At 43.8% G+C, this 26,270-nt stretch overlaps 2 protein-coding genes, 1 long non-coding RNA gene and 1 other non-coding gene across 5 annotated transcripts; 1 reads left to right on the forward strand and 3 right to left on the reverse strand.

Moving 5' to 3' along the window:
• Positions 1-6,964: 6,964 nt before the first annotated feature.
• Positions 6,965-8,116, reverse strand: LOC147347187 (olfactory receptor 2H1-like). Its single transcript, XM_086369672.1, has one exon. It carries the CDS (start codon positions 8,046-8,048, stop codon positions 7,095-7,097), a length of 954 nt encoding a protein of 317 aa, XP_086225798.1. The 5' UTR covers positions 8,049-8,116; the 3' UTR covers positions 6,965-7,094.
• Positions 8,117-8,124: 8 nt separating this feature from the next.
• On the reverse strand, positions 8,125-21,982 carry LOC147347188 (uncharacterized). 2 transcript variants are annotated; one of them, XR_015152200.1, is made up of 3 exons: positions 21,855-21,982; positions 10,384-10,466; positions 8,125-8,269 (listed from the first exon to the last, which is right to left on the reverse strand). It is a non-coding gene; the product is annotated as an uncharacterized LOC147347188 (long non-coding RNA). The 2 variants fall into 2 exon arrangements; XR_015152201.1 differs by having other exon boundaries at positions 8,205-8,338.
• On the forward strand, positions 11,161-11,266 carry LOC147347189 (U6 spliceosomal RNA). The gene has a single exon (XR_015153330.1). It is a non-coding gene; the product is annotated as a U6 spliceosomal RNA (small nuclear RNA).
• Positions 20,048-21,857, reverse strand: LOC147347190 (olfactory receptor 2H1). The gene has a single exon (XM_086369673.1). The coding sequence runs from the start codon at positions 21,776-21,778 to the stop codon at positions 20,840-20,842; it is 939 nt and encodes a 312-aa protein (XP_086225799.1). The 5' UTR covers positions 21,779-21,857; the 3' UTR covers positions 20,048-20,839.
• Positions 21,983-26,270: the final 4,288 nt, after the last annotated feature.

Consider the following 26,270-nt stretch of genomic DNA (forward strand, 5'->3'; position numbering starts at 1 on the left):
TATTCACTCTCTTAAAGGTACAATAATGTTATGACCTGGGCTTCCCTGGTGGCTCAGTTGGTGAAGAAATCTGCCAGCAATGTAGGAGACCTGGGTTTGATCCTGGGGTTGGGAAGATCCCCTGGAGAAGGGATCTTCTCTCCAGTATTCACCTGGAGAATTCCATTGAGTGTATAGTCCATGGGATTGCAAAGAGTCGGACACTATTGAGTGACTTTCACTTACTCAGTCACTCAGTATTATGACTTAAAACATAAATGGTTCTAAAAGGAAATAAATATAAACAAAACTGAACAATCAGTGTTTAGGACCATATATGTATGCTTTTAAGCTGTCATAAAAATTTGAAAACCATGTTGATTATGACAAAATTATGCTTTAGAGTTTACATATATTACATTTATTCATTTGTGGTACCAAATTTGGTGACAAAAATATAATTTTTTAAAAAACTCATATACATATCCTAAATCCAACAATTCCACTTTAGGAATTTATTCTATTAATATACTCATATATGTATTAAATAAGATATATACCAATGCAAGTATATAGTCATGTGGTATTATTTGTAATTAAAAATAGAAACAACATTTATCAATAAGGAACTAAAAAAAAAATAAATGGGAAAAAATGACCTCAGATGATTCAAAAAATGATGAGTTATAAGGGGATTTTGTTGCATCAGATGAAGATTAAACAATGTCCTAAATGGCTCTTCAAAACTTCAGATTCTAGAATTTGTGCTTCTTACCCTGTAGTCCAACACAGAGAATAAAATAAAAGAATCTGAAAATTTACAACAAAGAGAATAGTCTGCATTAGATTGCTTCTCCTGTCAATAATAATTATAAATTCTCTGAAAATAAAAAATATTAAAAAAACAGCACATAAAGTCAGAGGGAGTGATCAAAAGCAAGGAGAAACTAGAGGACATTTGACCCTTGAAAAAAGAGAGTTATTCTGCATGAAATTAAGGAGAAATCCCAGGAAAGAGGAAACTGCAAAAGGACAACCCCCCCGCTATCCCCAAACTACATACTTATGAAAGAGAAATTCAGTCAAAAGTATTCCTTTGTTAATACTTTCTGGATACATAACAGAATATTGAGAAATACTGCAATAGTCCAAACAAAATAGGCTCTCAATAACTGATTGCTGAATTAATGAAAACTAATTAATTAATCCATATTTCACATTAGTTTCTTTTGTCTTCACTTGGTAAGTCTGAGATTCCAGTGTGAGTCTCCATCTGTCTTCTGCACATTCACGCCTTCCCCCCTCCCACTGGACCACATTTGACCAGGAAGAGCAGGGGAAGAGAAGGAGCTGCTGGGTGGTGATGTGCTGGGAAAGAGGCTGAGTGAGTGACGAATCATCCACCTGGTATGACCTGACAAGCACCCAGGGTGAGTTATTATAAAACAGGTGAGAACACATGTTCAGACAGCCCTCTAGGTCTGGACAGGAATTGGCTGTAGTTACCACAGCTCCCCAGTGAACTTACTCCTTCTGGGCTCCTCTGAACACTCAGGGCTTCAAAGAAGTCAGGACCTATTCATGGTTCAGTGAGCCTTTCAGAAGTGAACTGGTGATCATATCCTGAGATTTTTGAATCATGTCCCTTAAGTACTGCCAACTTATGTGTCTTATTGAATACACTCATAGGCTGTAGATCTTCTGATTTTTAATTATCTGTACAAATGTTTCCATTTGTATCCAATTCAGTAGCTTCTATATGTTTCTGTCTGCTCTGCTAAGTGATGTCCAACTCTTTGTGACCCTGTGGACTCTAAGCTCCTCTGTCCATGGGATTTTCTAGGCAAGAGGTACTGGAGTGTGTTGGCATTTCCTCCTCCAGGGGATCTTCCCAACCCAGGGATTGAACCTGTATTTCCTTCATTGCAGGCAGATTCTTTACCTGCTGAACCATCAGGGAAGCCCCTCTATGTTTCTAAAATAACCTCCATTTTTCTCTTTAATCATTTGGTTCCCTGGTGTAACTCTTCCTATCTTAATGCACAACATACATTAGCTCATTTCCACATAGTAAATTGGCAAATATTTCATATTAATATTGTTCTCTCTGCCGTGTTTCAAACCTCTTGGAAGAATTCTCTGATACCCACACCACCCACACACTCATACACTTTATTCTTTCATTCTCTATGCCTTTGGCCTCGTACTTGCCCCAAACTCAGTTGTGCAGTGGCTACTTATGTTGAAATTGTGTCTCTGACCATCTTGATCTGCTTCAGACACTTTGAGGTTGTGATTGAGTGATCTCATGCTGGAGTTTGTCCTCGAGTATCTAATAGATAACTGTCCACACAGACTGAGTACATTCGGAATGTTAGTCCTAAGTGAAGTGAAAGTGAAATTGCTCAGTTGTGTCCGACTCTTTGCGACCCCATGGACAGTAGCCTGCACCAGGCTTCTCCGTCCATGGGATTTTCTAGGCAAGAGTACTGGAGTGGGTTGCCATTTCCTTCTCCAGGGAGAAGAGGCTTTAGTCCTAAAGTCTCTGTTAAACCATTTATTCAACAAATCAGGTTTCATGAAAACATATTGTTTACACAGCTTCATTTAATTCTCTATTGTATTTCCCCTACAGTCTGTCTAGAAAGGATTTTCTTATATGGGAACATTAGGGCCTCTGAGCAGAGGGAGTTGATAAACAGGCAAGAAGAGTAGAGGTTTTTTGGTTCCACTAAGAGAAAGAAGATGAAGGTGGTGTATGGTTAGGCCACTCAAGATGGGTGCTCTCTTGCTCTATCTGTTCACTCCTGCTGACCAGTTCCTGCCTTACCTCACCCTACTCACAGGACTGACCTTCCCCCTCTTAGTCATAGAGCTTAATCAGTAACTATCTCCATGCTGGCCCCAGGCTCCAGCAGTCATTGTTCTTATCTTTGGGTCAGGTCAAAACAGTTTCACTATGCTAGTTTATCAGAGAAAAACATCTGATCCTTGACAGGCTTAATGGAGGGGTTAACCTGCCTCCTGAGAAATCTGTATGCAGGTCAAGAAGCAACAGTTAGAACTGGACATGGAATAACAGAATGGTTCCAAACAGGGGAAGGAATATGTCAAGGTTGTATATTGTCACCCTGTTTATTTAACTTATATGCATGAGAAACACTGGGCTGGAAGAAGCACAAGCTGGAATCAAGATTGTCAGGAGAAATATAAAAAACCTCAGATATGCAGATGACACCACTCTTATGGCAGAAAGTGAAGAGGAACTAAAAAGCCTCTTGATGAAAGTGAAAGAGGAGAGTGAAAAAGTTGGCTTAAAACTCAACATTTAGAAAACTAATCACATGGCATCTGGTCCCATCACTTCATGGCAAATAGATGGGGAAACAGTGGAAACAGTGACAGCCTTTATTTTGGGGGGCTCTAAACTCAGTGCAGATGGTAACTGCAGCCATGAAATTAAAAGACACTTGCTCCTTGGAAGAAAAGTTATGACCAACCTAGACAGCATATTAAAAAGCAGAGACATGACTTTGCCAACAAAGGTCCATCTAGTCAAAGTTATGGTTTTTCCAGTAGTCATGTATGGATGTGAAAGTTGGACTATAAGAAAGCTGAGAGCCAAAGAATTGATGCTTTTGAACTGTGGTGTTGGAGAAGACTCTTGAGAGTCTCTTGAACAGCAAGGAGATCCAACCAGTCCATCCTAAAGGAAATCAGCCTTGAATATTCATTGGAAGGACTGATGCAAAGAACTGACTCATTGGAAAAGACCCTGATGCTGAGAAAGATCGAAGACGGGAGGAGAAGGGGGTGACAGAGGATGAGATGGTTGGATGGCATCACCAACTCCATGGACATGAGTTTGAGTAAACTCCAGGAGTTGGTGATGGACAGGGAGGTCTGCATGCTGCAGTCCATGGGGTCACAAAGAGCTGGACATGACTGAGCGACTGAACTAAACTGACCTGATGAGAGGTGTGCTCCTCTGCTTGTTTCCCTGGTAACAGATGGGCCAACCAGAAGTCAATTCCCCCTTTAACTGGTAACCTTCCCTCATTCCTACCCCCACAGCTAATGTCTGCTCTCTGCCTTATGCTCTGTGGGGGTCACTCCAGGACCTTTCTCTATCCAATAAACTGATATTCAGTAAATCATTGATGTCTCTGTCACTGTTCTGGGCTCTTTCTTCAGACTTAAGGCTGGGTGATTACAGGGCTTGAGAAACTTCATGGTGTAGCCTAATAGGTAATCATGAAAAACATGTATTACAAATGTTTGAAAAGTGGAATTAGGCTTAGCATTCATTGTAGGGCAAGATTAGAATTATTAAATAAAATGGGAGATCTACATTGAAATTATGATAAGGCTGGTAAAGGAGGCCAAGAAGACAAGAAGATTGGACTAATAGATGGCTGAAATCAAGATTAGGATTAAAATAGAGTTAATGCTGCTGTTCTTTGCTGATGCCAGAGTAAATGTTGAATCCAAGCCATTTTGTGTTGGGACTGGAATGGAAGTGGAAGTGTTAGTCAGTAAGTCGTGTCCAACTCTTTGTGACCCCATGGACTGTAGCCTGCCAGGCTCCTCTGTCCATGAAATTCTCCAGGCAAGAATACTGGAGTGCCATTCCCTTCTTCAGGGGATTTTCCTGACCTAGCGATTGAACCTGGGCTCCACATTGCAGGTGGATTCTTTACCATCTGAGCCACCAAACCTAGGCTTTTCCTTTTTCTTATTTTATCAGCACATACCTGAGAGAATTTGGTATTGTTGCCATTGCCATGGGAAAGCTGGGAGACGGTATCTGTGAGATTAGGACCCCAAAACCCTTTACATATTCTTCGGAGACATTCACTCACTCATTCTTTTATAGAACTAATTAGGGGCCAACTTAGCGCAACTTCCTGGTCCTTGCTTCTAGGACTCTGAAGTCCAGTGCAGGAACTGAGGAGCATACACCATGTACCAAAACTTCCTCCAGGAGGCTATTGTTTCTTGTTTCCATGGGATGCTTTGGAGCATATTGTAAACTCTTATTCAAGGGGAGCAAACCAACTAAACACTTTTTTTAGATTGGGATGACTTCCTCAAAGTTAAAAAAAACTTATTTGGTTGCACTGGGTCTCAGTTGAAGCATACAAGATCTTTTAGTTGTAGCATGTGAACACTTAAGGCATGGGCATGTGGGGTCTAGTTCTCTAATCAGGCATGGAACCCAGGCGTGGAAGCATGGTCAGAGAAGTCCCCAATTTCCTCAAAGTTTACTGAGAGCTTGAGAATTCTCACCTGGGCTAGGGAGACACTATTTGTATCCAACTGTAGGATGAAGATCATGAAAACTTAACCCAGTCCTCTTGGGTCCAAAGCTCTGACATTGTTAAGCTATTACTAAATTCTGGGTCTTAGTTTCTGCATCTGATAAAGGATATTACATGTTTCATAGTATTGTAATAGCGATTAAAAGAGCCAATGTGTGTGAACTACTTTAAATGGTACCTGGGATATCATCAGATCAGATCAGTCGCTCAGTCGTGTCCGACTCTTTGCGACCCCATGAATCGCAGCATGCCAGGCCTCCCTGTCCATCACCAACTCCTGGAGTTCACTCAGACTCACGTCCATCGAGTCAGTGATGCCATCCAGCCATCTCATCCTCTGTCGTCCCCTTCTCCTCCTGCCCCCAATCCCTCCCAGAATCAGAGTCTTTTCCAATGAGTCAACTCTTTGCATGAGGTGGCCAAAGTACTGGAGTTTCAGCTTTAGCATCATTCCTTCCAAAGAAATCCCAGGGCTGATCTCCTTCAGAATGGACTGGTTGGATTTCCTTGCAGTCCAAGGGACTCTCAAGAGTCTTCTCCAACACCACAGTTCAAAAGCATCAATTCTTTGGTGCTCAGCCTTCTTCACAACTTCACCAACTCTCACATCCATACATGACCACAGGAAAAACCATAGCCTTGACTAGACGAACACCCACTATTTAATACGTAATAATAACAATACGATCATTATCATCTTTCTGAGCAAGAGTAAAGGACTGATGACCCTGGACAGGTCTTAGGTCAGGAGTCTGAGATGCCAGATGTAATACCACATATTGCCATTAGTAGTGTTAGTCACTCAGTCGTGTCCGACTGACTCTTTGCGACTCCATGAATTGTAGCCCTCCAGGCTTTTCTTTCCATAGGATTCTCCAGGCAAGAATACTGGAGTGGTTTGCCATTCCCTTCTCCAGAGAATCTTCCCAACCCAAGGATAGAACCCCGGTCTCCTGCTTTGTAGGCAGATTCTTTACCATCCGAACTACAGGGAAGATCCATTAGATGGCACCAATCCCTCCTTGTCAAAACTGTTCACCAGCATAAACATTTTGATGTCTCCCTCTCTGTCTTAGTGGTTGGTCTGTCATCTGTGGGTGCCAGAGAAGAGGAGGCAGTAGAACTGAAGAAATTAAGGTTTCTCCTAAGCCTCTGTTCTGACTTCCAGCCCAAGTATATGGAAAACAACTGCCTGTAATTGTGAAGCTGCCAGATGGAAGTCATAGGGCCTGGGATTTAGTCCTAACACTGTGTGTCCTTGGGTGCATCTTGGAACCCCCTGGGCTTCACCTCCCTGTCTCCTTGATGTAAAATAGAATGAGATAGCAAAATAGACACATAGGGAAGTGGAAAAACCTTAAGGGAGAACTAAAGAAACTACAGTAGAAATTAGAAGTGGAGGTGAAGAAATAGTGACAATGTGACAAGGAGGTGAGCTAAAATAGAAATGATAAAGTTGGGGAGATCAACATTTTGTGTGAAGCACAAAATATTAAATTTGATTCATATGTTTCATATAGGGCTACATAAGTCCACTTAACACATTTTCAATTTTTGTTTCTCTTTGTGTGTGTCTCTCTGTGTCACACACACACTTGCATGCACACACACATAGGGGCTGTCATCCATTTCTGAGGCATCTCTCTGTGTCACACACCCACACTCACACTTGCATGAACACAGAGGGGGCTGCCATTCATTTCTGTGGTATGATGGATGTGAGGAGAGCAGAGTTGTGTGGACACAGACTTCCTGGCAAAACCACTGAGAAGCTGTTCTTGCTTTTCCAGCACATCAGGCAGCATTCCCTTGGCTCTCTCTGGAGTCCACAGCCTTTCCCAGTAACCTCCTGAGCGCGCTCTTTACCTCCTTGTTCCTCAGGGTGTATATGAGAGGATTAAGTAAAGGAGTGCCCACTGCATAGAAGAGACCAAAGAACTTGCCTCTCTTCTGGGCGTAGGGATTTTTGGGCTGGAGGTAGACAGCAATGCCCGAGCTGTAGAAAAGAGTGACCACAATGAGGTGGGAGGAGCAAGTCCCCAGAGCCTTCCTCCATGCTACCGCCGAGTTAATCCTCAGCACTGCCTGGGCAATGGCACCGTAAGAAACCAGGATGAGGCTGAGTGGCACAACCAAGATGAAGACACTGGCAACAGCCATCTGGATCTCACTGTAGGTGGTGTCTCCACAGGAGAGGTGAATTAGAGCTGGGACCTCACACACAAAATCATCCACTCGCCGGTGGCGGCAGAAAGGCAGACGGAGGGTCGGTGGTGTCTGGACCACTGACTCCACCAGCCCAATGACCCAGGCCATGGCCGCCAGCTGCCAGCACAGGTGGGGGTGGATGATGGTGGCATAGTGGAGGGGCTGGCAGACAGCCACGTAGCGGTCAAAGGCCATCACGGTCAGGAGGACACACTCCGTGGTCCCCAGGAACAGGAAGATGAAGAGCTGGACAGAGCAGCCAAGGAAGCTGATGGTCTTCCTTGGGCCCCAGAGGTGGACCAGCATCTGCGGGACACAGCTTGTGGTGAAGCAGAGGTCCAGGAAGGAGAGGTTGGAGAGGAAAAAGTACATCGGGGAGTGGAGCCTGGGGTCCAGCATGGACAGCAGGATGATGAGTGTGTTGCCCACCAGAGTCAGGAGGTAAGAGATTGAGACAACCATGAAGAGGATTCTTTCAAGCCCTGGGTGTTCAGAGAAGCCCAGAAGGAGGAAGTCCACTGGGAAGCTGTGGTTGACCATGGCCTGTTCTTGTCCAGACCTAGAGGGATGAGGGCTGTCTGAGCTGTGTGTTCCCACCTGTCTTATAATAACTCACCTTGGGCACTTGTCAGGTCATACCAGGTGGGCGTTTTTCTTCTGTCGTCACTCACTCAGCCTCTTTCCCAGCACATCACCATCCAGCAGCTCCTTCTCTTCTCCTGCTCCTCCTGGTCAAATGTGGTCCAGTGAGAGTGAGGAAGCTGTGAATGTGCAGAAGACAGACGGAGACTCACACTGGTCTCAGATTCACTGGTTCAGTTTAAAGGGGGCTGGTGTAAAGCATGGATTAATTAGTTCACCCAACATGCATTTACGGAGTGCTGCTATTTTCAGAGCACTATTCTAAGTGTTGTCTTTTTCCTTATATATTTGTTGGAAGAAATAGCAAGGTATATACTTTGAATACATTTTCTGATTGTAAATGATGTCTGTAGATTTGATCATTTCTCTATTGTTCTGATGAATTTTTAGAGCTACTTATTTATACTCCCTGGATTTTATGCTTGTTTATTTGCAAAGCAGCTTATCAGAGATGGAATGTTTATCTATGAGACAGGTTTTCCCTTTGTGTCTAATGACAGATCAGTTTGCTTGCCTGAGTCACAGAACCAACATTCCTGCTTGGCAAGCTGGTCCACATGCTCAGTCTCTGCCTTGGGAAGCCTACAGGCAGGAGGTGAGGTGGTCCCGTGCACACTAAAATCATGGAGGAGATCTCAGGAACACTGTCAAAGACTCCAAGATAAAAGTCAGGAATACCAACACACTGAGTGAATTAGAGAAAAAGTCAGAAAGATGAAGGACCAACACACTGAGTGAATTAGAGAAAAAGTCAGAAAGATGAAGGACCAACTTGGGTAGGTGTAACAGGGAAAGCTTCCTAGAGGAGGTAACTGGATTAAAAAAAATAAATAGGGAAGTACTGGGGTATAGAAGATCAGCTCAGGAATGGGGTGGAGGCTGCAGCCACTCTGGCAGTTGAGAGACAAGGACTCAGGGTTCTCTGGTCTTACAAGACCTTCAGAAGGCGGCTGGGGGATGGTGGCAGGCGGCAAAAGTGCCCTGCAGCTCTAGGGCGGCCTGAACATCTCCCATCACAAGATCTCCATCCGTGTTTAAGCTCTATTGCATCCCCCTTTTGCCAGAAAGTTCTGCTTTTGCATCTTTCTTGGTTTGTTCTTTCTTTTTCTCCTGTAGTTCTTTTCTCCTTTATAGGATATATTTAAAAGTACTTTCAGATTGTTATACTCAAATGAAAGTGTAAACAAAGCATATCTCTATAGTCTAATGAGTAATAAAGTCAACCCTGGTATATGTGCCAACCTGGACGGAATCAATGTCTCAAGTATCTTAGAAGCTCCTAGGGGCCCCTCCCTGACTGCTCAATTGCCCATTCCTGAAAGTGTAACCACCGTTTTGAATTTGTTTTTAACATTTTGAATTTTAAATTGTGACTTTGTTTTATTTTTTGAAGATATATTTTACACACCATAAATTCACCCTTTTAAAGGGTATAACCTAATGGTTTTTAGTATATTCATAAATTGTGCAGCCAGCATTATCAATTCCAGAATGTTTCATCTCCAGAAAAAGAAACCCCAGGCCCCTTGAGCAGTCATCACCTCCTTTATTTTCTTTACTATAAAAGTCCTTGTACCCTTAATCAAAAACCAACTATTTTTTAAGATTAATTCACCATCATCCTAATCTTTTTTTTTTTCATTTCTAACTTTCTCATTCTTTTGCCATTTCATTCCCTTGCTTCCTCTGCTTTATTCCTGAGTCTCTTTAAATGAGATCTTTCTTAGTGAGTTTCTCCTTTTTCTCTCCTTTGATCTGTCTTTTCGACTTTTATTTTCATTTAGCATCTTTCTCCTAGTCCTTTTCCCTCTGACACATTCATTCTTTAGCTTATACATTGATTCAGTTTTTGCACCCCCAAAGTACCAGCCTTGTGCTAGGAGCCAGGGCAGGGGTTGGCGGGTCCACTAAAAGGAGTTTTACATAATCCAGTGATCGGTACCAGCTCTTGCTATTAGCCATAACATTTGTTAAATGCTCCCTATGAGTCAAGCTTGGTGCCAATCAACTCTTTGAACACCCAGTTCTCATAGTAACGCTGCAATATTATGTTATTATCCCACATTTACCAAGAAGGGAACAGTTTTGGAGAGGTTAAGTAACTTGGCTAAGGTCAACCAGCCAGTTAGTTTCTGGGTTGGGATTCTAGTCCCTGTTTTAGTTTGAAGCTGTTGAGGACATGTGAAATGTGAAAACTCCTGCCTCAAAGGAGGAGAACAAACTTTTCACTTACCTTCAGTTAGATAAAAATCTCTTTTGCTGCCAATGATGACAAAACTCTTAACTGGTGCCTAGCCTTCTTTTCAAGGGGAAAACCTAAAGTAAAGAGGAATGGACATCCTTGAATGGGCAGTAGGTGTCTGATCACAATACAGATTGTTAATACTTACTGCTAGGCACTTTTCTAAGCATATGCACATGTCATATGTTGCAGTTGACTCATACTAGCTCTTGATTGTTCGGAGAGGGAGATGGCACCCCACTCCAGTACTCTTGCCTGGAAAATCCCATGGACGGAGGAGCCTGGTAGGCTGCAGTCCATGGGGTCGCTAAGAGTTGGACACGACTGAGCGACTTCACTTTCACTTTTCACTTTCATGCATTGGAGAAGGAAATGGCAACCCACTCCAGTGTTCTTGCCTGGAGAATCCCAGGGACGGCAGAGCCTGGGGGGCTGCCATCTATGGGGTTACACAGAATTGGACACGACTGAAGCGACTTAGCAGCAGCAGCAGCTCTTGATTGTTAAATTTTCAGGAATTTTGTGAGACACATGCTAAACTATTGGTAGCTTGAGTCAGCCGTGGCAGCCATATTTACATAATGGAAACTGGCAACACTTCAATTTAGGGCTCTGTCTCTCCACAGCCCAGCTGGTTGTTAAACCTTTGCCAGCACATCTCTGATTGTCCTTACCACAGTTCTGTGTGTTATTTTCCTTTTGGTGGTGGTGGTGGTTTAGTCACTGAGTAAGATGAGAAAATTGAAACTAAGAATATTTAAATAGCTTGTGCTCCCTCTGGGCAGCACATATACTAAAATTAAAATGATACAGAGAAGATTAGCATGGCCCCTGCTCAAGAATGTTTAAATAACTTTACTCAGACAATGTAGTTAGTAAGCTGATATTTGAATCTAAGTAGTGGGTTGTAGAACCCACTCCAGTATTCTTGCCTGGAGAATCCCCGTGGATAGATCAGCCTAGGGGGCTACCATCCATGGGGTAGTAAAAAGTTGAACATGACTGAGCGACTAAGCACAGCATAGTGGGTTGTAGGGGCTCCCCTGCTGGTGCTAGTGGTAAAGAACCAGATGAGGGTTCGATTCTTGGGTTGGGAAGATCCCCTGGAGGAGGGGATGGCAACCCACTCCAGTATTTTTGCCTGGAGAATCCCATGGACAGAGGAGCCTGACAGGCTACAGTCCATAGGGTCACAAAAAGTCAGATAAGACTGAAGTGACTTAGCACACACTCATGCAGTGGGTTGCAGAGACTGCGCCCCAACCACAGCCCTGAGCATCTCTGGAGGGAAGGTGAGGTCAATGGAGTGGAGGTCAGAGTTACCTATGCTGTGGAGCTCCTTGGGAGTGAAATGGCAAAAGAATCTTCTCCCTCTGTCTGCAGGAGCTGTTAACCTGTTTTTGTGGGAAGGGAGGTTAAGGATTGACACTGGTGTGGTGGTGGAGGGAGGAGTCCCAGGACGCCCATCCCATGGAGAGGTAGCACTCATTACTGTGCTAAGACCCTGGGGCTCACAGTTTACACGCAACTAGCTAGATATTCCTTCGGGGGAATATCTAGAGGAGATGCTTCAGCAATAGTCATCCCTGTGGGAGGTAAAAAGGTTACCAACCGATTCTGTCAATAGGGAGAACTAAGTGATCTCTCCTTTTCTCCACCTCCAGAGAGTCCCCCCAGGCTTCCAGATAGTCCTTTCAAGCCTCTGATTCATCAATTCAGGATCCCATTTTTATTTTTTTGGCTCTACCTGAGGTCTTAGTTGCTGTGGGCAGGCTTTTCTCTAGTTGTGATGTCAGGGTTTCATAGCATGTGGGTTCTTAACTCCCTGAACAGAGATTGAACCAGCATCCCCTGCATTGGAAGGTGGATTCTCAACCTCGGGACCATCAGGGAAGTCCCAGGATGCCATGTTTATTTTATTTTTAAAAATTAATCGGTTAATTTTATTTTTGGGTGGCTATGCTAGGGCTTTTTCTGGTTGCAGCCAGTGGGAGTTACTCTCTGGTTGTGGTGCTTGGGCATGTGGGATCTTCCAGGACCAGGGATCAGACCCCCGTCTCCTGCATTGGCACGTGGTTTCTTAACCACTGAACCATGAGGGAAGTCCTTGCCTGCTTTTTAAAGTTCTCTACTTCTTCCTTTTCCATTTCAGTCTTTTTGAGTCAGAGCACACTGTGACACAGAATTATAAAAGCCTAGGGTTGGAAGAGCACTAAGCGTTCAGTCTAACCCTCATATGATGTAGCTGCATCATTATCACGCCCCTCCCCCATCAGAGCAGGGCTTATGGAGTTCTCTAATAAATGGCATCCTGGCCCAGTCCAGATCTCAATGGATCTGTTAGGTGCATGGACCTACCCGGTAGTCATCATTGAAGACCCTGAATATATAACTGGAATGTACGTACTTGGTAGAATCTCTACAACTGCCCTTTGGTCTTTGGAGTAAGAGAGGTGGGAGTGGATGGGAGATGTGGAGTGTGGGGCACCCACGTTGGAAGGGCTGTGAGAAGGCAACCATCAGGCTGGGTTAGGGCTGTGGGACTGCTGAGGGCTCGTGTCTTCTGGGCACACAGCTGGGACAGGGCAACACCGGATGTCCTCATACCTTCTCCCTGGACCAGTGCAACCACTGGACCCAGAGAGAGAAGCCCTTTCTCCTGCAGTTCCTCCCGAACCCTCTGAAGAAGCTTAATGTCCTCCTCACTGTAAAGGAGAAATCTTGAAAGGAATTCTGTCCATTAATGCATAACAGTTACTGAAGCTGAATTTGGAGCTGAGTCAATATATTGGTAACTGGTATGCATCTACAAATAAAATAAATATAAGTGTGCAATGTCCTTACTTTAAAAAAAATTTAATATTTTTATACTTTTGACTGGGCTGTGTGGCTTGTGGGATCTTACTTCCCAGAACAGGGATTGGCCCTGCATCCTCAGCAGTGAAAGCACAGAGTCCTAACTACTGGGCCACGAGGGAATTCCCTACTGTCCTTCCTTTTAAAAATACTGCCAGCATAGGGACCTCCTTGGTGGTCCAGACTTTGCCTTCCAATGCAAGGGGTGTGAGTTGAAAACATCAATCAGAAGCAATATTGTAACAAATTCAATAAAAGCCTTAAAAACAAACAAGAATAAAGACATCAATCAAAATGTTTTTAAAGGGTACTGCCAGCACATTATTTATACATTGCACACCTCATTTTGTTCATTTGCTAAATGATCTTCTTAGTTTCTTATGTGGCCTTTGGTTAACTCCTAGAGGTTCTGAAATGGTTGTTTCTATTTTGTCCAAATTTATTAATTTGTTTTGAGAAGAAGATTTGCTAGAACCTCTCATCTATGCATTCTGCCTCCAATGAATTTCTATTCTAACCATCAGTAAATAAAAATCCAAAGTAGGTTTGGGTTTGGGTTTGGTTTGCATTTCTAAAGCATTATTTTTTCTATTCTATTAATAGTGTGTTTTCAAAGCACTTTCTCACATTCTCTCATGAGACTTTACTTCTAGAAGGAAAGGAAGCATCTTCCCCAGGGAGGACTCGATGGGTGGATTGATTTGGTCAAGGCCACTCCATCATCCTGGGGCCAGATGGGAGGTTCATGGGCTGATGTGCTACTTACTTCATCTCCTTAACCTGTTAGAATTCCCACAGTCTAATTCTACTCCTTGTCTGATTTATTTTTATATTGCTAGAGAATAAACAGGGTCTTCTCAGGTGGCTCAGTAGTAAAGAACCAATGCAGGAGATGTGGGTTCGATCCCTGGGTAGGGAAGATCCCCTGGAGAAGGAAATGACAACCCACTCCAGTATTCTTGCCTGGAAATCCCATGGACAGAGGAGCCTGGCAGGCTACAGTCCATAGGGTCACAAAAGAGTCAGGCATGACTTAGCAACTAAGCAACAAAAACTACAGAGAATATATAAGCTGAGAATATTCTGTCTTTAAGAGAATTTTACTTTTTTAGGACACAGAGCAAGAGAATCCATTCTGATGCTGCATTCGTAGCCAAGCACGTGTGAAAACTCCTGAGGAAAAAAAATGTTTTTGATCAGGAATGAAGGCAGCTGGGGAGTCCGGGTCTGTTCTGTCTCTGGGAGGGAGGTCATATCACACAGGAAGGGAGGAGCAAAGGGGGGTGACCAGGATCCTAGGCTTTTTTTTCACATTTCTTTAAAGGGCAGCATTTCCCTGAACTCTGGCCCTCACTGGGTAGGAAATCCCCTGGGTTAGTCTTTCTCGGAAGAAGCCCATGTTTCCCCCTGTAACAGCTGCAGGCTGTAAATCCCCAGCTCCAGTGGGCAGGTTCTCTGTTGTCACTAGGGTCTGGCCAGTCAGGAGCCACATGACACTCAGTGAGGTTGGAGGTGAGGATTTCTATTTGTGAAATCTGTAAGGGGAGGGGAACTTACTTTAACTGACAGGAAGAGGTAACTGACACACCTCTAAAACTGTCTTAAAGTATAGTGTATCGGTTATGTACTCGGTTATGTCAACAGTTTCGAAAATGATGGCCTCTGAAGAGACGGTTTATTACTCATAGATTTCAAGAGGAGGTGGCCGTGCAGGGCCATGTTAGAAAGCAGCAAAGTTGGTCACAGGAAGAGAGAGGAGCAGAGAACTATGGACAGGAGGCTTTCATGTGGTTTCAGCAGAAAGGAATGGACAAGACAGAAGAAGGAGGTTGAGAACTAGCTAGTTTGTATAATGTCAGTGGACTCTGACAAAGGGGCTATTTCTAGTTGTCTGGAACCCGCCTGGCGAGATTTGGGCAGGTGGATGGTGGCCTGGAGTGTGAGGGCTTGATGAAGGAGGTGGTTGGGGACTGAGCTCTGAGTTGGTTGATTTGCATTTGAAAAGCCGTTCTCAGGGTGATCTGTTTACTGTGCAACTGTTGTGCCAGGGCTTTCTCTAGTTGTGGCAGGGGCTGCTCTCTAGTTCCGGTGCACAGGCTTCACATGTGGTGGCTTCTCTTATTGCAGAGCACAGGCTCTAGGTGCCTGGGCTTCAATAGTTGCAGCACTCAGGGTCAGTAATTGTGGCTTGCTGGCTCTAGGGCATGCAGGTTTCAGAAGCTGCAGCATTGGGGTTCACTAGTTTTGGCTCAAGGACTCTAGAGCCAGCAGGCTTCATTAGTTGCGATTCTCAGGCTCTAGAGCAGGGGCTTGCTAGTTGGGGCACCATTGCTCCGTGGCATGCAGAATCTTCCAGGACAAGGGGTTGAATCTGTGTCCCCTGCACTGGCAGGCGAATCCTTATCCACTGTGCCACCAGGGAGGTCCAGGAATGAGCTAGTCTTGGGGCAAGTCCCTCCAGGGCCAACAAAACCCCAGATGTCAAAGCATCAGTTCAGTTCAGTTCAGTCTCTCAGTCGTGTCCGACTCTTTGTGACCCCATGAATCACAGCACGCCAGGCCTCCCTGTCCATCACCATCTCCGAGAGTTCACTCAAACTCACTCGAGTTCACTCGAGTTGGTGATGCCATCCAGCCATCTCATCCTCTGTCGTCCCCTTCTCCTCCTGCCCCCAATCCCTCCCAGCATCAGAGTCTTTTCCAATGAGTCAACTCTTCGCATGAGGTGATCAAAGTACTGGAGTTTCAGCGTTAGCATAAGGAGCAATGGCTGCGCTTTGCTACAGCAGCCGTGAAGAGATACCCCACGCCCGAGGTAAGAGAAACCCAAGTAAGTAACCCAAGTAAGATGGTAGGTGTTGCAAGAGGGCATCAGAGGGCAGACACACTGAAACCATAATCACAGAAAACTAGTCAATCTAATCACACTAGGACCACAGCCTTGTCTAACTCAATGAAACTAAGCCATGCCCGTGGGGCAACCCAAGATGGGTGGGTCATGGTGGAGAGATCTGACAGAATGTGGTCCACTGGAGAAGGGAATGGCAAACCACTTCAGTATTCTTACCTTGAGAACCCCATGAACAGTATGAAAAGGCAAAATGATAGGATACTGAAAGAGAAACTCCCAATATGCTATTGGAGATCAGTGGAGAAATAACTCCAGAAAGAATGAAGGGATGGAGCCAAAGCAAAAAGAATACCCAGCTGTGGATGTGTCTGGTGATAGAAGCAAGGTCTGATGCTGTAAAGAGCAATATTGCATAGGAACCTGGAATGTCAGGTCCATGAATCAAGGCAAATTGGAAGTGGTCAAACAGGAGATGGCAAGAGTGAATGTCGACATTCTAGGAATCAGCGAACTGAAGTGGACTGGAATGGATGAATTTAACTCAGATGACCATTATATCTACTACTGCAGGCAGGAATCCCTCAGAAGAAATGGAGTAGCCATCATGGTCAACAAAAGAGTCCGAAATGCAGTACTTGGATGCAATCTCAAAAACGACAGAATGATCTCTGTTCGTTTCCAAGGCAAACCATTCAATATCACAGTAATCCAAGTCTATGCCCCAACCAGTAACACTGAAGAAGCTGACGTTGAACGGTTCTATGAAGACCTACAAGACCTTTTAGAACTAACACCCCAAAAAGATGTCCTTTTCATTATAGGGGACTGGAATGCAAAAGTAGGAAGTCAAGAAACACCTGGAGTATCAGGAAAATTTGGCCTTGGAGTACGGAATGAAGCAGGGCAAAGACTGATAGAGTTTTGCCAAGAAAATGCACTGGTCATAACAAACACCCTCTTCCAACAATACAAGAGAAGACTCTATACATGGACATCACCAGATGGTCAACACTGAAATGAGATTGATTATATTCTTTGCAGCCAAAGATGGAGAAGCTCTACAGAGTCAGCAAAAACAAGACCAGGAGCTGACTGTGGCTCAGACCATGAACTCCTTATTGCCAAATTCAGACTGAAATTGAAGAAAGTAGGGAAAACCACTAGACCATTCAGGTATGACCTAAATCAAATCCCTTATGATTATACAGTGGAAGTGAGAAATAGATTTAAGGGCCTAGATCTGATAGATAGAGTGCATGATGAACTATGGGATGAGGTTCGTGACATTGTACAGGAGACAGGGATCAAGACCATCCCCATGGAAAAGAAATGCAAAAGAGCAAAATGGCTGTCTGGGGAGGCCTTACAAATAGCTGTGAAAAGAAGAGAAGCGAAAAGCAAAGGAGAAAAGGAAAGATATAAGCATCTGAATGCAGAGTTCCAAAGAATAGCAAGAAGAGATAAGAAAGCCTTCTTCAGCGATCACTGCAAAGAAATAGAGGAAAACAACAGAATGGGAAAGACTAGAGATCTCTTCAAGAAAATCAGCGATAGCAAAGGAACATTTCATGCAAAGATGAGCTCGATAAAGGACAGAAATGGTATGGACCTAACAGAAGCAGAAGATATGAAGAAGAGGTGGCAAGAATACACAGAAGAACTGTACAAAAAAGATCTTCATGACCCAGATAATCACGATGGTGTGATCACTGACCTAGAGCCAGACATCCTGGAATGTGAAGTCAAGTGGGCCTTAGGAAGCATCACTATGAACAAAGCTAGTGGAGGTGATAGAATTCCAGTTGAGCTATTCCAAACCCTGAAAGATGATGCTGTGAAAGTGCTGCACTCAATATGCCAGCAAATGTGGAAAACTCAGCAGTGGCCACAGGGCTGGAAAAGGTCAGTTTTCATTCCAATTCCAAAGAAAGGCAATGCCAAAGAATGCTCAAACTACCACACAATTGCACTCATCTCACACGCTAGTAAAGTAATGCTCAAAATTCTCCAGGCCAGGCTTCAGCAAAACATGAACCGTGAACTTCCTGATGTTCATGCTGGTTTTAGAAAAGGCAGAAGAACCAGAGACCAAATTGCCAACATCCACTGGATCATGGAAAAAGCAAGAGAGTTCCAGAAAAACATCTATTTCTGCTTTATTGACTATGCCAAAGCCTTTGACTGTGTGGATCACAATAAACTGTGGAAAATTCTGAAAGAGATGGGAATACCAGACCACCTGACCTGCCTATTGAGAAATTTGTATGCAGGTCAGGAAGCAACAGTTAGAACTGGACATGGAAGAACAGACGAGTTCCAAATAGGAAAAGGAGTTCGTCAGGGCTGTATATTGTCACCCTGTTTATTTAACTTATATGCAGAGTACATCATGAGAAACACTGGACTGGAAGAAGCACAAGCTGGCATCAAGACTGCCGGGAGAAATATCAATAACCTCAGATATGCAGATGACACCACCCTTATGGCAGAAAGTGAAGAGGAACTAAAAAGCCTCCTGATGAAAGTGAAAGAGTAGAGTGAAAAAGTTGGCTTAAAGCTCAACATTCAGAAAATGAAGATCATGGCATCCGGTCCCATCACTTCATGGGAAATAGATGGGGAAACAGGGGAAACAGTGTCAGATTTTTTTTTCTGAGCTCCAAAATCACTGCAGATGGTGACTGCAGCCATGAAATTAAAAGACGCTTACTCCTTGGAAGGAGAGTTATGACCAACCTAGATAGCATATTGAAAAGCAGAGACATTAGTTAGCCAACAAAGGTTTGTCTAGTCAAGGCTATGGTTTTTCCAATGGTCATGTATGGATGTGAGAGTTGGACTGTGAAGAAGGCTGAGCGCCAAAGAATTGATGCTTTTGAAGTGTGGTGTTGGAGAAGACTCTTGAGAGTCCCTTGGACTGCAAGGAGATCCAACCAGTCCATTCTGAAGGAGATCAGCCCTGCGTGTTCTTTGGAAGGAATGATGCTAAAGCTGAAACTCCAGTACTTTGGCCACATCATGGGAAGAGTTGACTCATTGGAAAAGACTCTGATGCTGGGAAGGATTGGGGGCAAGAGGAGAAGGGGACGACAGAGGATGAGACGGCTGGATGGCATCACTGACTCAATGGACGTGAGTCTGAGTGAACTCTGGGTGTTGGTGATGGACAGGGAGGCCTGGCGTGCTGCGATTCATGGGGTTGCAAAGAGTCAGACACAACTGAGCCACTGATCTGATCTGATCTTCCAAAGAAATCCCAGGACTGATCTCCTTTAGAATGGACTGGTTGGATCTCCTTGCAGTCCAAGGGACTCTCAAGAGTCTTCTCCAACACCACACTTCAAAAGCATCAATTCTTTGGTGCTCAGCCTTATTGACAGTCCAACTCTCATATCCGTACATGACCACTGGAAAAACCATAGCCTTGACTAGATGGACCTTTGTTGGCAAAGTAATGTCTCTGCTTTTCAATATGCTATCTAGGTTGGTCATAACTTTTCTTCCAAGGAGTAAGCGTCTTTTAATTTCATGGCTGCAGTCACCATCTGCAGTGATTTTGAAGCCCCCCAAAAATAAAATCTGACACTGTTTCCCCTGTTTCCCCATCTATTTTCCATGAAGTGATGGGACCGGATGCCATGATCTTCGTTTTCTGAATGTTGAGCTTTAAGCCAACTTTTTCACTCTCCTCTTTCACTTTCAAGAGGCTTTTTAGTTCCTCTTCACTTTCTGCCGTAAGAGTGGTGTCCTCTGCATATCTGAGGTTATTGATATTTCTCCTGGCAATCTTGATTCCAGCTTGTGCTTCTTCCAGCCCAGCATTTCTCATGATGTACTCTGCATATAAGTTAAATAAGCAGGGTGACAATATACAGCCTTGATGTACTCCTTTTCCTATTTGGAACCTGTCTGTTGTTCCATGTCCAGTTCTAGCTGTTGCTTCCTGACCTGCATATAGGTTTCTCAAGAGGCAGGTCAGGTGGCCTGGTATTCCCATCTCTTTCAGAATTTTCCACAGTTTATTGTGATCAAAGGCTTTGGCATAGTCAATAAAGCAGAAACAGATGTTTTTCTGTCAAAGCATCAAGATATAACAAATGAAAGACATGATTAATATATTCTGCCTGGGAGTGGAGACCTCAGGGGTTTAGTCTTTGCTTTGCTCAACTGTTGAGGCCCTGGCAACCCTGCAGAAGCCTGCAGGCCATGTGGCATCAGCTGATGGGCGCGAGTGTCACCTGGAGGACAGGCTGGTGGGGCCCTGAACACTCATAGTCCTGGGAGAACAGCTCTTGTCTACCTGTCCTCCAGGCTGCATGCTTCCTCCAGGCCCTGTTCCCTGCATTCAGGGGCTGTTCTCTTCCTTCTAGAAAGTATGGGAAAAGTACATGGTGGGGCGGGTCCCAGGGAAGGCCTGCCATCAGGGAAGGCCTAAGCATCATGATGCTTACTCCTGCCTACACGTAGACCCCAAACTTCTCCTTGTTTTCACTCATACCAAAGCTCTTTGAAGTTCTGTCTATTCTTTTTTTTTAAACTCTGTTTCCCCTTTCCAACATACATGTCTCCTGTAACACACACACACACAGACACACACACAGACACACACACACGCATACACTGTGACTCACCGTAGTGGATTGGATAGGTATAGGGAAGGCTGTAGACTGGAGAGGTCAAACTTGTCCAAAAAAGAATAAAGAATATCCTTTCAATGAAAGCACATCAAACAGCTTACCTTTAGTTCTCCCTGGAGTCCTTGTCTTTCCCCAGCAACCTCCTGAGCGCCCCCTTTACCTCCTTGTTCCTCAGGCTGTATATGAGGGGATTAAGTAAAGGAGTGCCCACTGCATAGAAGAGACCAAAGAACTTGCCTCTCTTCTGGGCATAAGGATTTTTGGGCTGGAGGTAGACAGCAATGACTAAACTGTAGAAGAGGGTGATCACAATGAGATGGGAAGAGCAGGTCCCCAGAGCCTTCCTCCATGCTATGGCCGAGTTAATCCTCAGCACTGCCCAGGCAATGGAACCGTAAGAGATAAGGATGAGGGTAAGTGGCATGACCAGGAAGATGAAACTGGACACAGCTAACTGGATTTCATTGTAGGTGGTGTCTCCACAGGACAGTTGAATTAGAGAAGGGACCTCACACACAAAGTCATCTATCTGCCGATGTGGGCAGAAGGGCAGGCGGAGGGTCGGTGGTGTCTGGACTACCGATTGGACCAGACCCATTACCCAGGCCACGGCCGCCAGCTGCCAGCACAGGCGGGGGTGGATGATGGTGGCATAGTGGAGGGGCTGGCAGACAGCCACGTAGCGGTCAAAGGCCATCACGGTCAGGAGGACACACTCCGTGGTCCCCAGGAACAGGAAGATGAAGAGCTGGACAGAGCAGCCAAGGAAGCTGATGGTCTTACTTGGGCCCCAGAGGTGGACCAGCATCTGCGGGACACAGCTTGTGGTGAAGCAGAGGTCCAGGAAGGAGAGGTTGGAGAGGAAAAAGTACATCGGGGAGTGGAGCCTGGGGTCCAGCATGGACAGCAGGATGATGAGTGTGTTGCCCACCAGAGTCAGGAGGTAAGAGATTGAGACAACCATGAAGAGGATTCTTTCAAGCCCTGGGTGTTCAGAGAAGCCCAGAAGGAGGAAGTCCACTGGGAAGCTGTGGTTGACCATGGCCTGTTCTTGTCCAGACCTAGAGGGATGAGGGCTGTCTGAGCTGTGTGTTCCCACCTGTCTTATAATAACTCACCTTGGGCACTTGTCAGGTCATACCAGGTGGGCATTTCTCTTCTGTCGTCACTCACTCAGCCTCTTTCCCAGCACATCGCCATCCAGCAGCTCCTTCTCTTCTGCTCCTCCTGGTCAAATGTGGTCCAGTGAGAGTGAGGAAGCTGTGAATGTGCAGAAGACAGACGGAGACTCACACTGGTATCTCAGACTTACTGAGTGAAGGCAAAAGAAACTGATGTGAAATATGGAATAATTAATTAGTTTTCCTTAATTCACCAATCATTTATTGAATGCCTATTTTGTTCTGAGGACGGTGGTAGTTTTCGATATTCCCTTATGTCAGAAATCATTACCAAAGGAATCATTTTTACTGAGTTTCCTTCCTGAGAGTATCTATGCAGTACTTCCTACTTTGGATGATAAATTTTCTGGATCACTCATGTTTTATCCGCTTTACTTTCATTTGTAGGAGAGCCACCAGAGGCAGAATGTATGAATTAAGGACATTTCTTCTCTGTATGAAGTGACCCCACTATAGAGATATTAACTAAGTTATCTTGTCCCATGAAAAAATTGTGATTGGGAATTCCCTGGTGGTCCCGTGGCTAAGACTCCGAGCTCCCAATACAGGGGGCTAGGGTTCGATCCCTGATCAGGGAACCAGATCCCACATACATATCAGACCTGGCACAGACAAATAAATATTTAAAAAAATTGTGATTTATTAAACTAAGTACAAGAGCATTTTCTATAACTAAAAAACCTGAGGACTTCCCTGGTGGTCAGTGGCTAAGATTTCGAGCTCCTAATGCAGGAGGCCCAGGTTTGATCTCTGGTCAGGGAATTAGATCCCACATGTCACAACTAAAGATCCCACGTGCCACACTAAGACCTCATGCATCCAAATAAATAAATAAATAAATAAATATTTTTTTTAATAAAGCCCTAAGCTCAACTTAACATTACATGCATGTCACAAAATAAGACCAAACAGGCTGCCAGTTGTCTTGCTTTGGAAGTAGAAACATCTATACTAATTGGACCTTGAAATAAGGAAGATGATGTAATTAAAAAAATACTTTCCCTTTCAGATAAGATTACATCAAAAGCAAAATATGCTGAGTTGCTATTGAGATATTTAAGTAGAATATAGAATTTGTTGAATGCTTTCTTAATTCTACTCAGTATTTGAGATTTTAAAACTTTCTATATCCAACTCTGAAACTTGCAGAAAATTTCCAAGTCTAAAAATTCTTGTTTATTCTTGATCAATGAATTGTTAGTATTTGCCACTTTTAAGTCATTCTATCTTTTCTTTATATACACAGTTATATTTATTCAGAGCTATTGGCGAGTAGGTTGCATACATAATGCTTCTTCACACCTTTATATGTTAACATGTAGTTTCTAATCAAAAGGAAATTCTTTTATGTAAACACAGTACAGCTACTCAATATAGAAAATCCACCATTGGCAAAACATTGACTGTAGCTCATACTCATAATTTTGTTCATACTCATAGTAATGTTTTTTTATAGCAAATTTCCCCATAAAAGATCTGGTGCCTATCACTTATGTGTGACCTTGGTCGTATAGTAGCCTTTCCTTAGCTACTGAAATGAAAACGTCTTCAGGTATAAGGTGATGAGAGAGTCATTTCCTAGGCAGGTTGATAAGGAGTCTAGGGGTCCCCAAGGAGAGAGGGGTCTGGAATTCTCAAGGAGGAAGAAAGGACAAACTTTTTTTCTTTCTCTACATTCCTTAGGATTATATAACAATAATGTATCCTGCCTAAGGACAGTGTCTGGATCAAACCTTCTGGCTGTTATCTTAAAATGTAAATTATGGGAGTAGGTCTGATGAGGTCTTTACAATCTCTAGACATTCTTTGGATTATATAACTTCATTGTTAACACTAGCAAGCGGGTACTCTTTCTGCCCCCTTCTGATGCCTATGTCAGAAGCTTTCTCTATCTCCTTTATACTTTAATAAAACTTTATTACACAAAAGCTCTGAGCGATCAAGCCTCGTCTCTGGCCCGGATTGAATTCTTCTCCTCCAGGGGCCAAGAATCCTGGTGTCTTCACGTGATTCAACAACAACTTTTCAGTGATGGGTTCAAGTTTCACCAGAAGAAGCAGAGATTGGTGTACAGCTGGCCTCATGCAGTAGTTCAAAAGGGAGGAAAGGCATAGAAAATGTTGAGATCGCCAAGAAATTGAAGGCAAATAAAGCAAAGATGATGGGTGTGTGGGAGAAGGAAGTCTGAACAGTAAGGAGGATTCTGGGCAAGTAAGTCAAGAAAACATCCTGGAGAAGGTGACCCAAATCTTTGCTGTGAAAGACAGTTTGGGTCACAGGTGAGCTCACAAACAATCCTAAAGGAAATGAGTCCTGAATATTCATTGGAAGGACTGATGCTGAAGCTGAAACTCCAATACTTTAGCCACCTGATGCGAAGAACTGACTCATTGGAAAAGACCCTGATGCCGGGAAAGATTGAAGGCAGGAGGAGAAGGGGATGACAGAAGATGAGATGGTTGGATGGTATCACCGACTGGATGGACCTGAGTTTGAGTAAGCTCCAGGAGTTGGTGATGGACAGGGAAGCCTGGCGTGCTGCAGTCAATGGGGTTTCAAAGAGTTGGACATGACTAAGTGACTGAACTGAACTGAGCCCACAGATGGTTGCAAGATGTGGAACCACTCTGGCAGTCAAGGGGCAGAATTGGGGGTCTTCTGAGAAGAGACAATCGTAGGAAACCATTGAGGGGATGTGGTGGCAAGCATGTGGGTAGCTTTGATGGCAGAAAATGTCCCAGAAGCTTTTGGAATGGGATAGGCTTCCATGTTGGCTCAGTGGTAAAGAATCTGTCTGCCAGTGCAGGGGATGCAGGAGATGTGTGTCTGACCCCTGGGTTGGGAAGATCCCCTGGAGGAGGAAATGGCAGCCCACTCCAGTATTCTTGCCTGGAAGATTCCAGAGGAGCCTGGCAGGCTACAGTCCATGGGGTCACCAAAGAGTCAACACGGCTTTGCTACTAAACAACAACAACAACAAAGCATTTCTTCATCACAAAGTCACCATTTTGTGTTAGAAGCTGCATTTCTTCCCCTTTTTGTTAGGACTCCTTTTTATCTTCTTCTCTAGTTCTTCTTCCATCATTACTTTCCCTTTGAGGATAAGATTTGTTCCCTTTAATAACTTTTTTTTTTTTTTTTTTTGGTAGCTTGTGGGATATTAGTTCCCTGACCAGGCATTGAATCCATGCAGTGAAAATGTGGAGTCCTAACCACTGGACCACCAGGGAATTCCCAACAATTTGAGTAATAAAGAGTGTATAAAATATGTCTATAAGCTTTACAGGATAATAAAATAAACACATGGCATACCTGCCCCCGACTCAATTTAAGAGCAGAACAAATGTTACCCATAGCTCTGGGTACCTCTCTGATCACATCTGATCACAAAGAGACATCTTCTCTTTGCCCTTTAGGAAGTAATTGGTATTCGGCTTATTTTAAATTTCTTTTGAACTTTATAGTGGTCCTATTGCTTGTATCTCAGCAATTACCCACCAAGTTTTATTTATCCATCAGCTGTAGAATTTCCCATATTCTTATTTTCTTGGCAATGTGTTTCCTTACTCTGTATGTTATTTCTGGATATCTTTAGGTTCTATCTTCCTTTGACTCTCCGTTCCTTCTTTTTGTCTGTTTTTCGTAACAGGTCTTTTCCTCATCCTCTTTCTCTAGGTTCTTCTTTTCTCTTACACCAAGAAAAGCAAACACTACTTCCAGTTCCCATTGATTCCAATATTCATGTGCATGTTTAATCTTTTATCGGTCACCAAAGAGTCAGTCATTTCTAAGAGCTACAAGGTCATGAGATGCAAATTCCACATCCAGTAATGATAATCTCATATTATTTTCATAGTTATCATTTCTTGAGTGTTTCCTAAGCACCAGGCACTATGTTAAAAAAAATTCTCAATACCTGTATTTCACAAAAACCATGAAAAAACTTGTTGATACTATCCCTCATTTATAGAAGAAACAGCTTCAGAAAGGATGAGTAAGTCACCCAAGATGATCCAGCTAGTAAGTGCCAGGGCCAGACTTCTAGACCCTGTTTCATTCATAATATTAATGATGATATATAGTAATGGATGGGCTATAGGAGAAGAATAAATATGTGACTTACCCACAATCAAGTCAGTCTCCTCATTGTCTTGCTGCCAGAGCATCCCCAGGATATGGAGCTTTGGACTGGTTTGAGCCTTCACTTGATCCTCATACTGAAAACTAAAAGCAAATTATGAGAAATACTACATCCTTGAAATTGATTAAAGCTCAGATTTCAGGTAAGGGTAATGATTGCTATGGGTTCCTTCCCCAGTCACTTTGCAAAGCACATCACAGTAGATTGCTCTT

Source organism: Bos grunniens, chromosome 23 (assembly GCF_055505025.1).
Source record: "Bos grunniens cultivar Pamir isolate PY7600 chromosome 23, Bosgru_T2T1.0, whole genome shotgun sequence".
In the NCBI taxonomy this organism is placed as follows: Eukaryota; Metazoa; Chordata; class Mammalia; order Artiodactyla; family Bovidae; genus Bos; species Bos grunniens.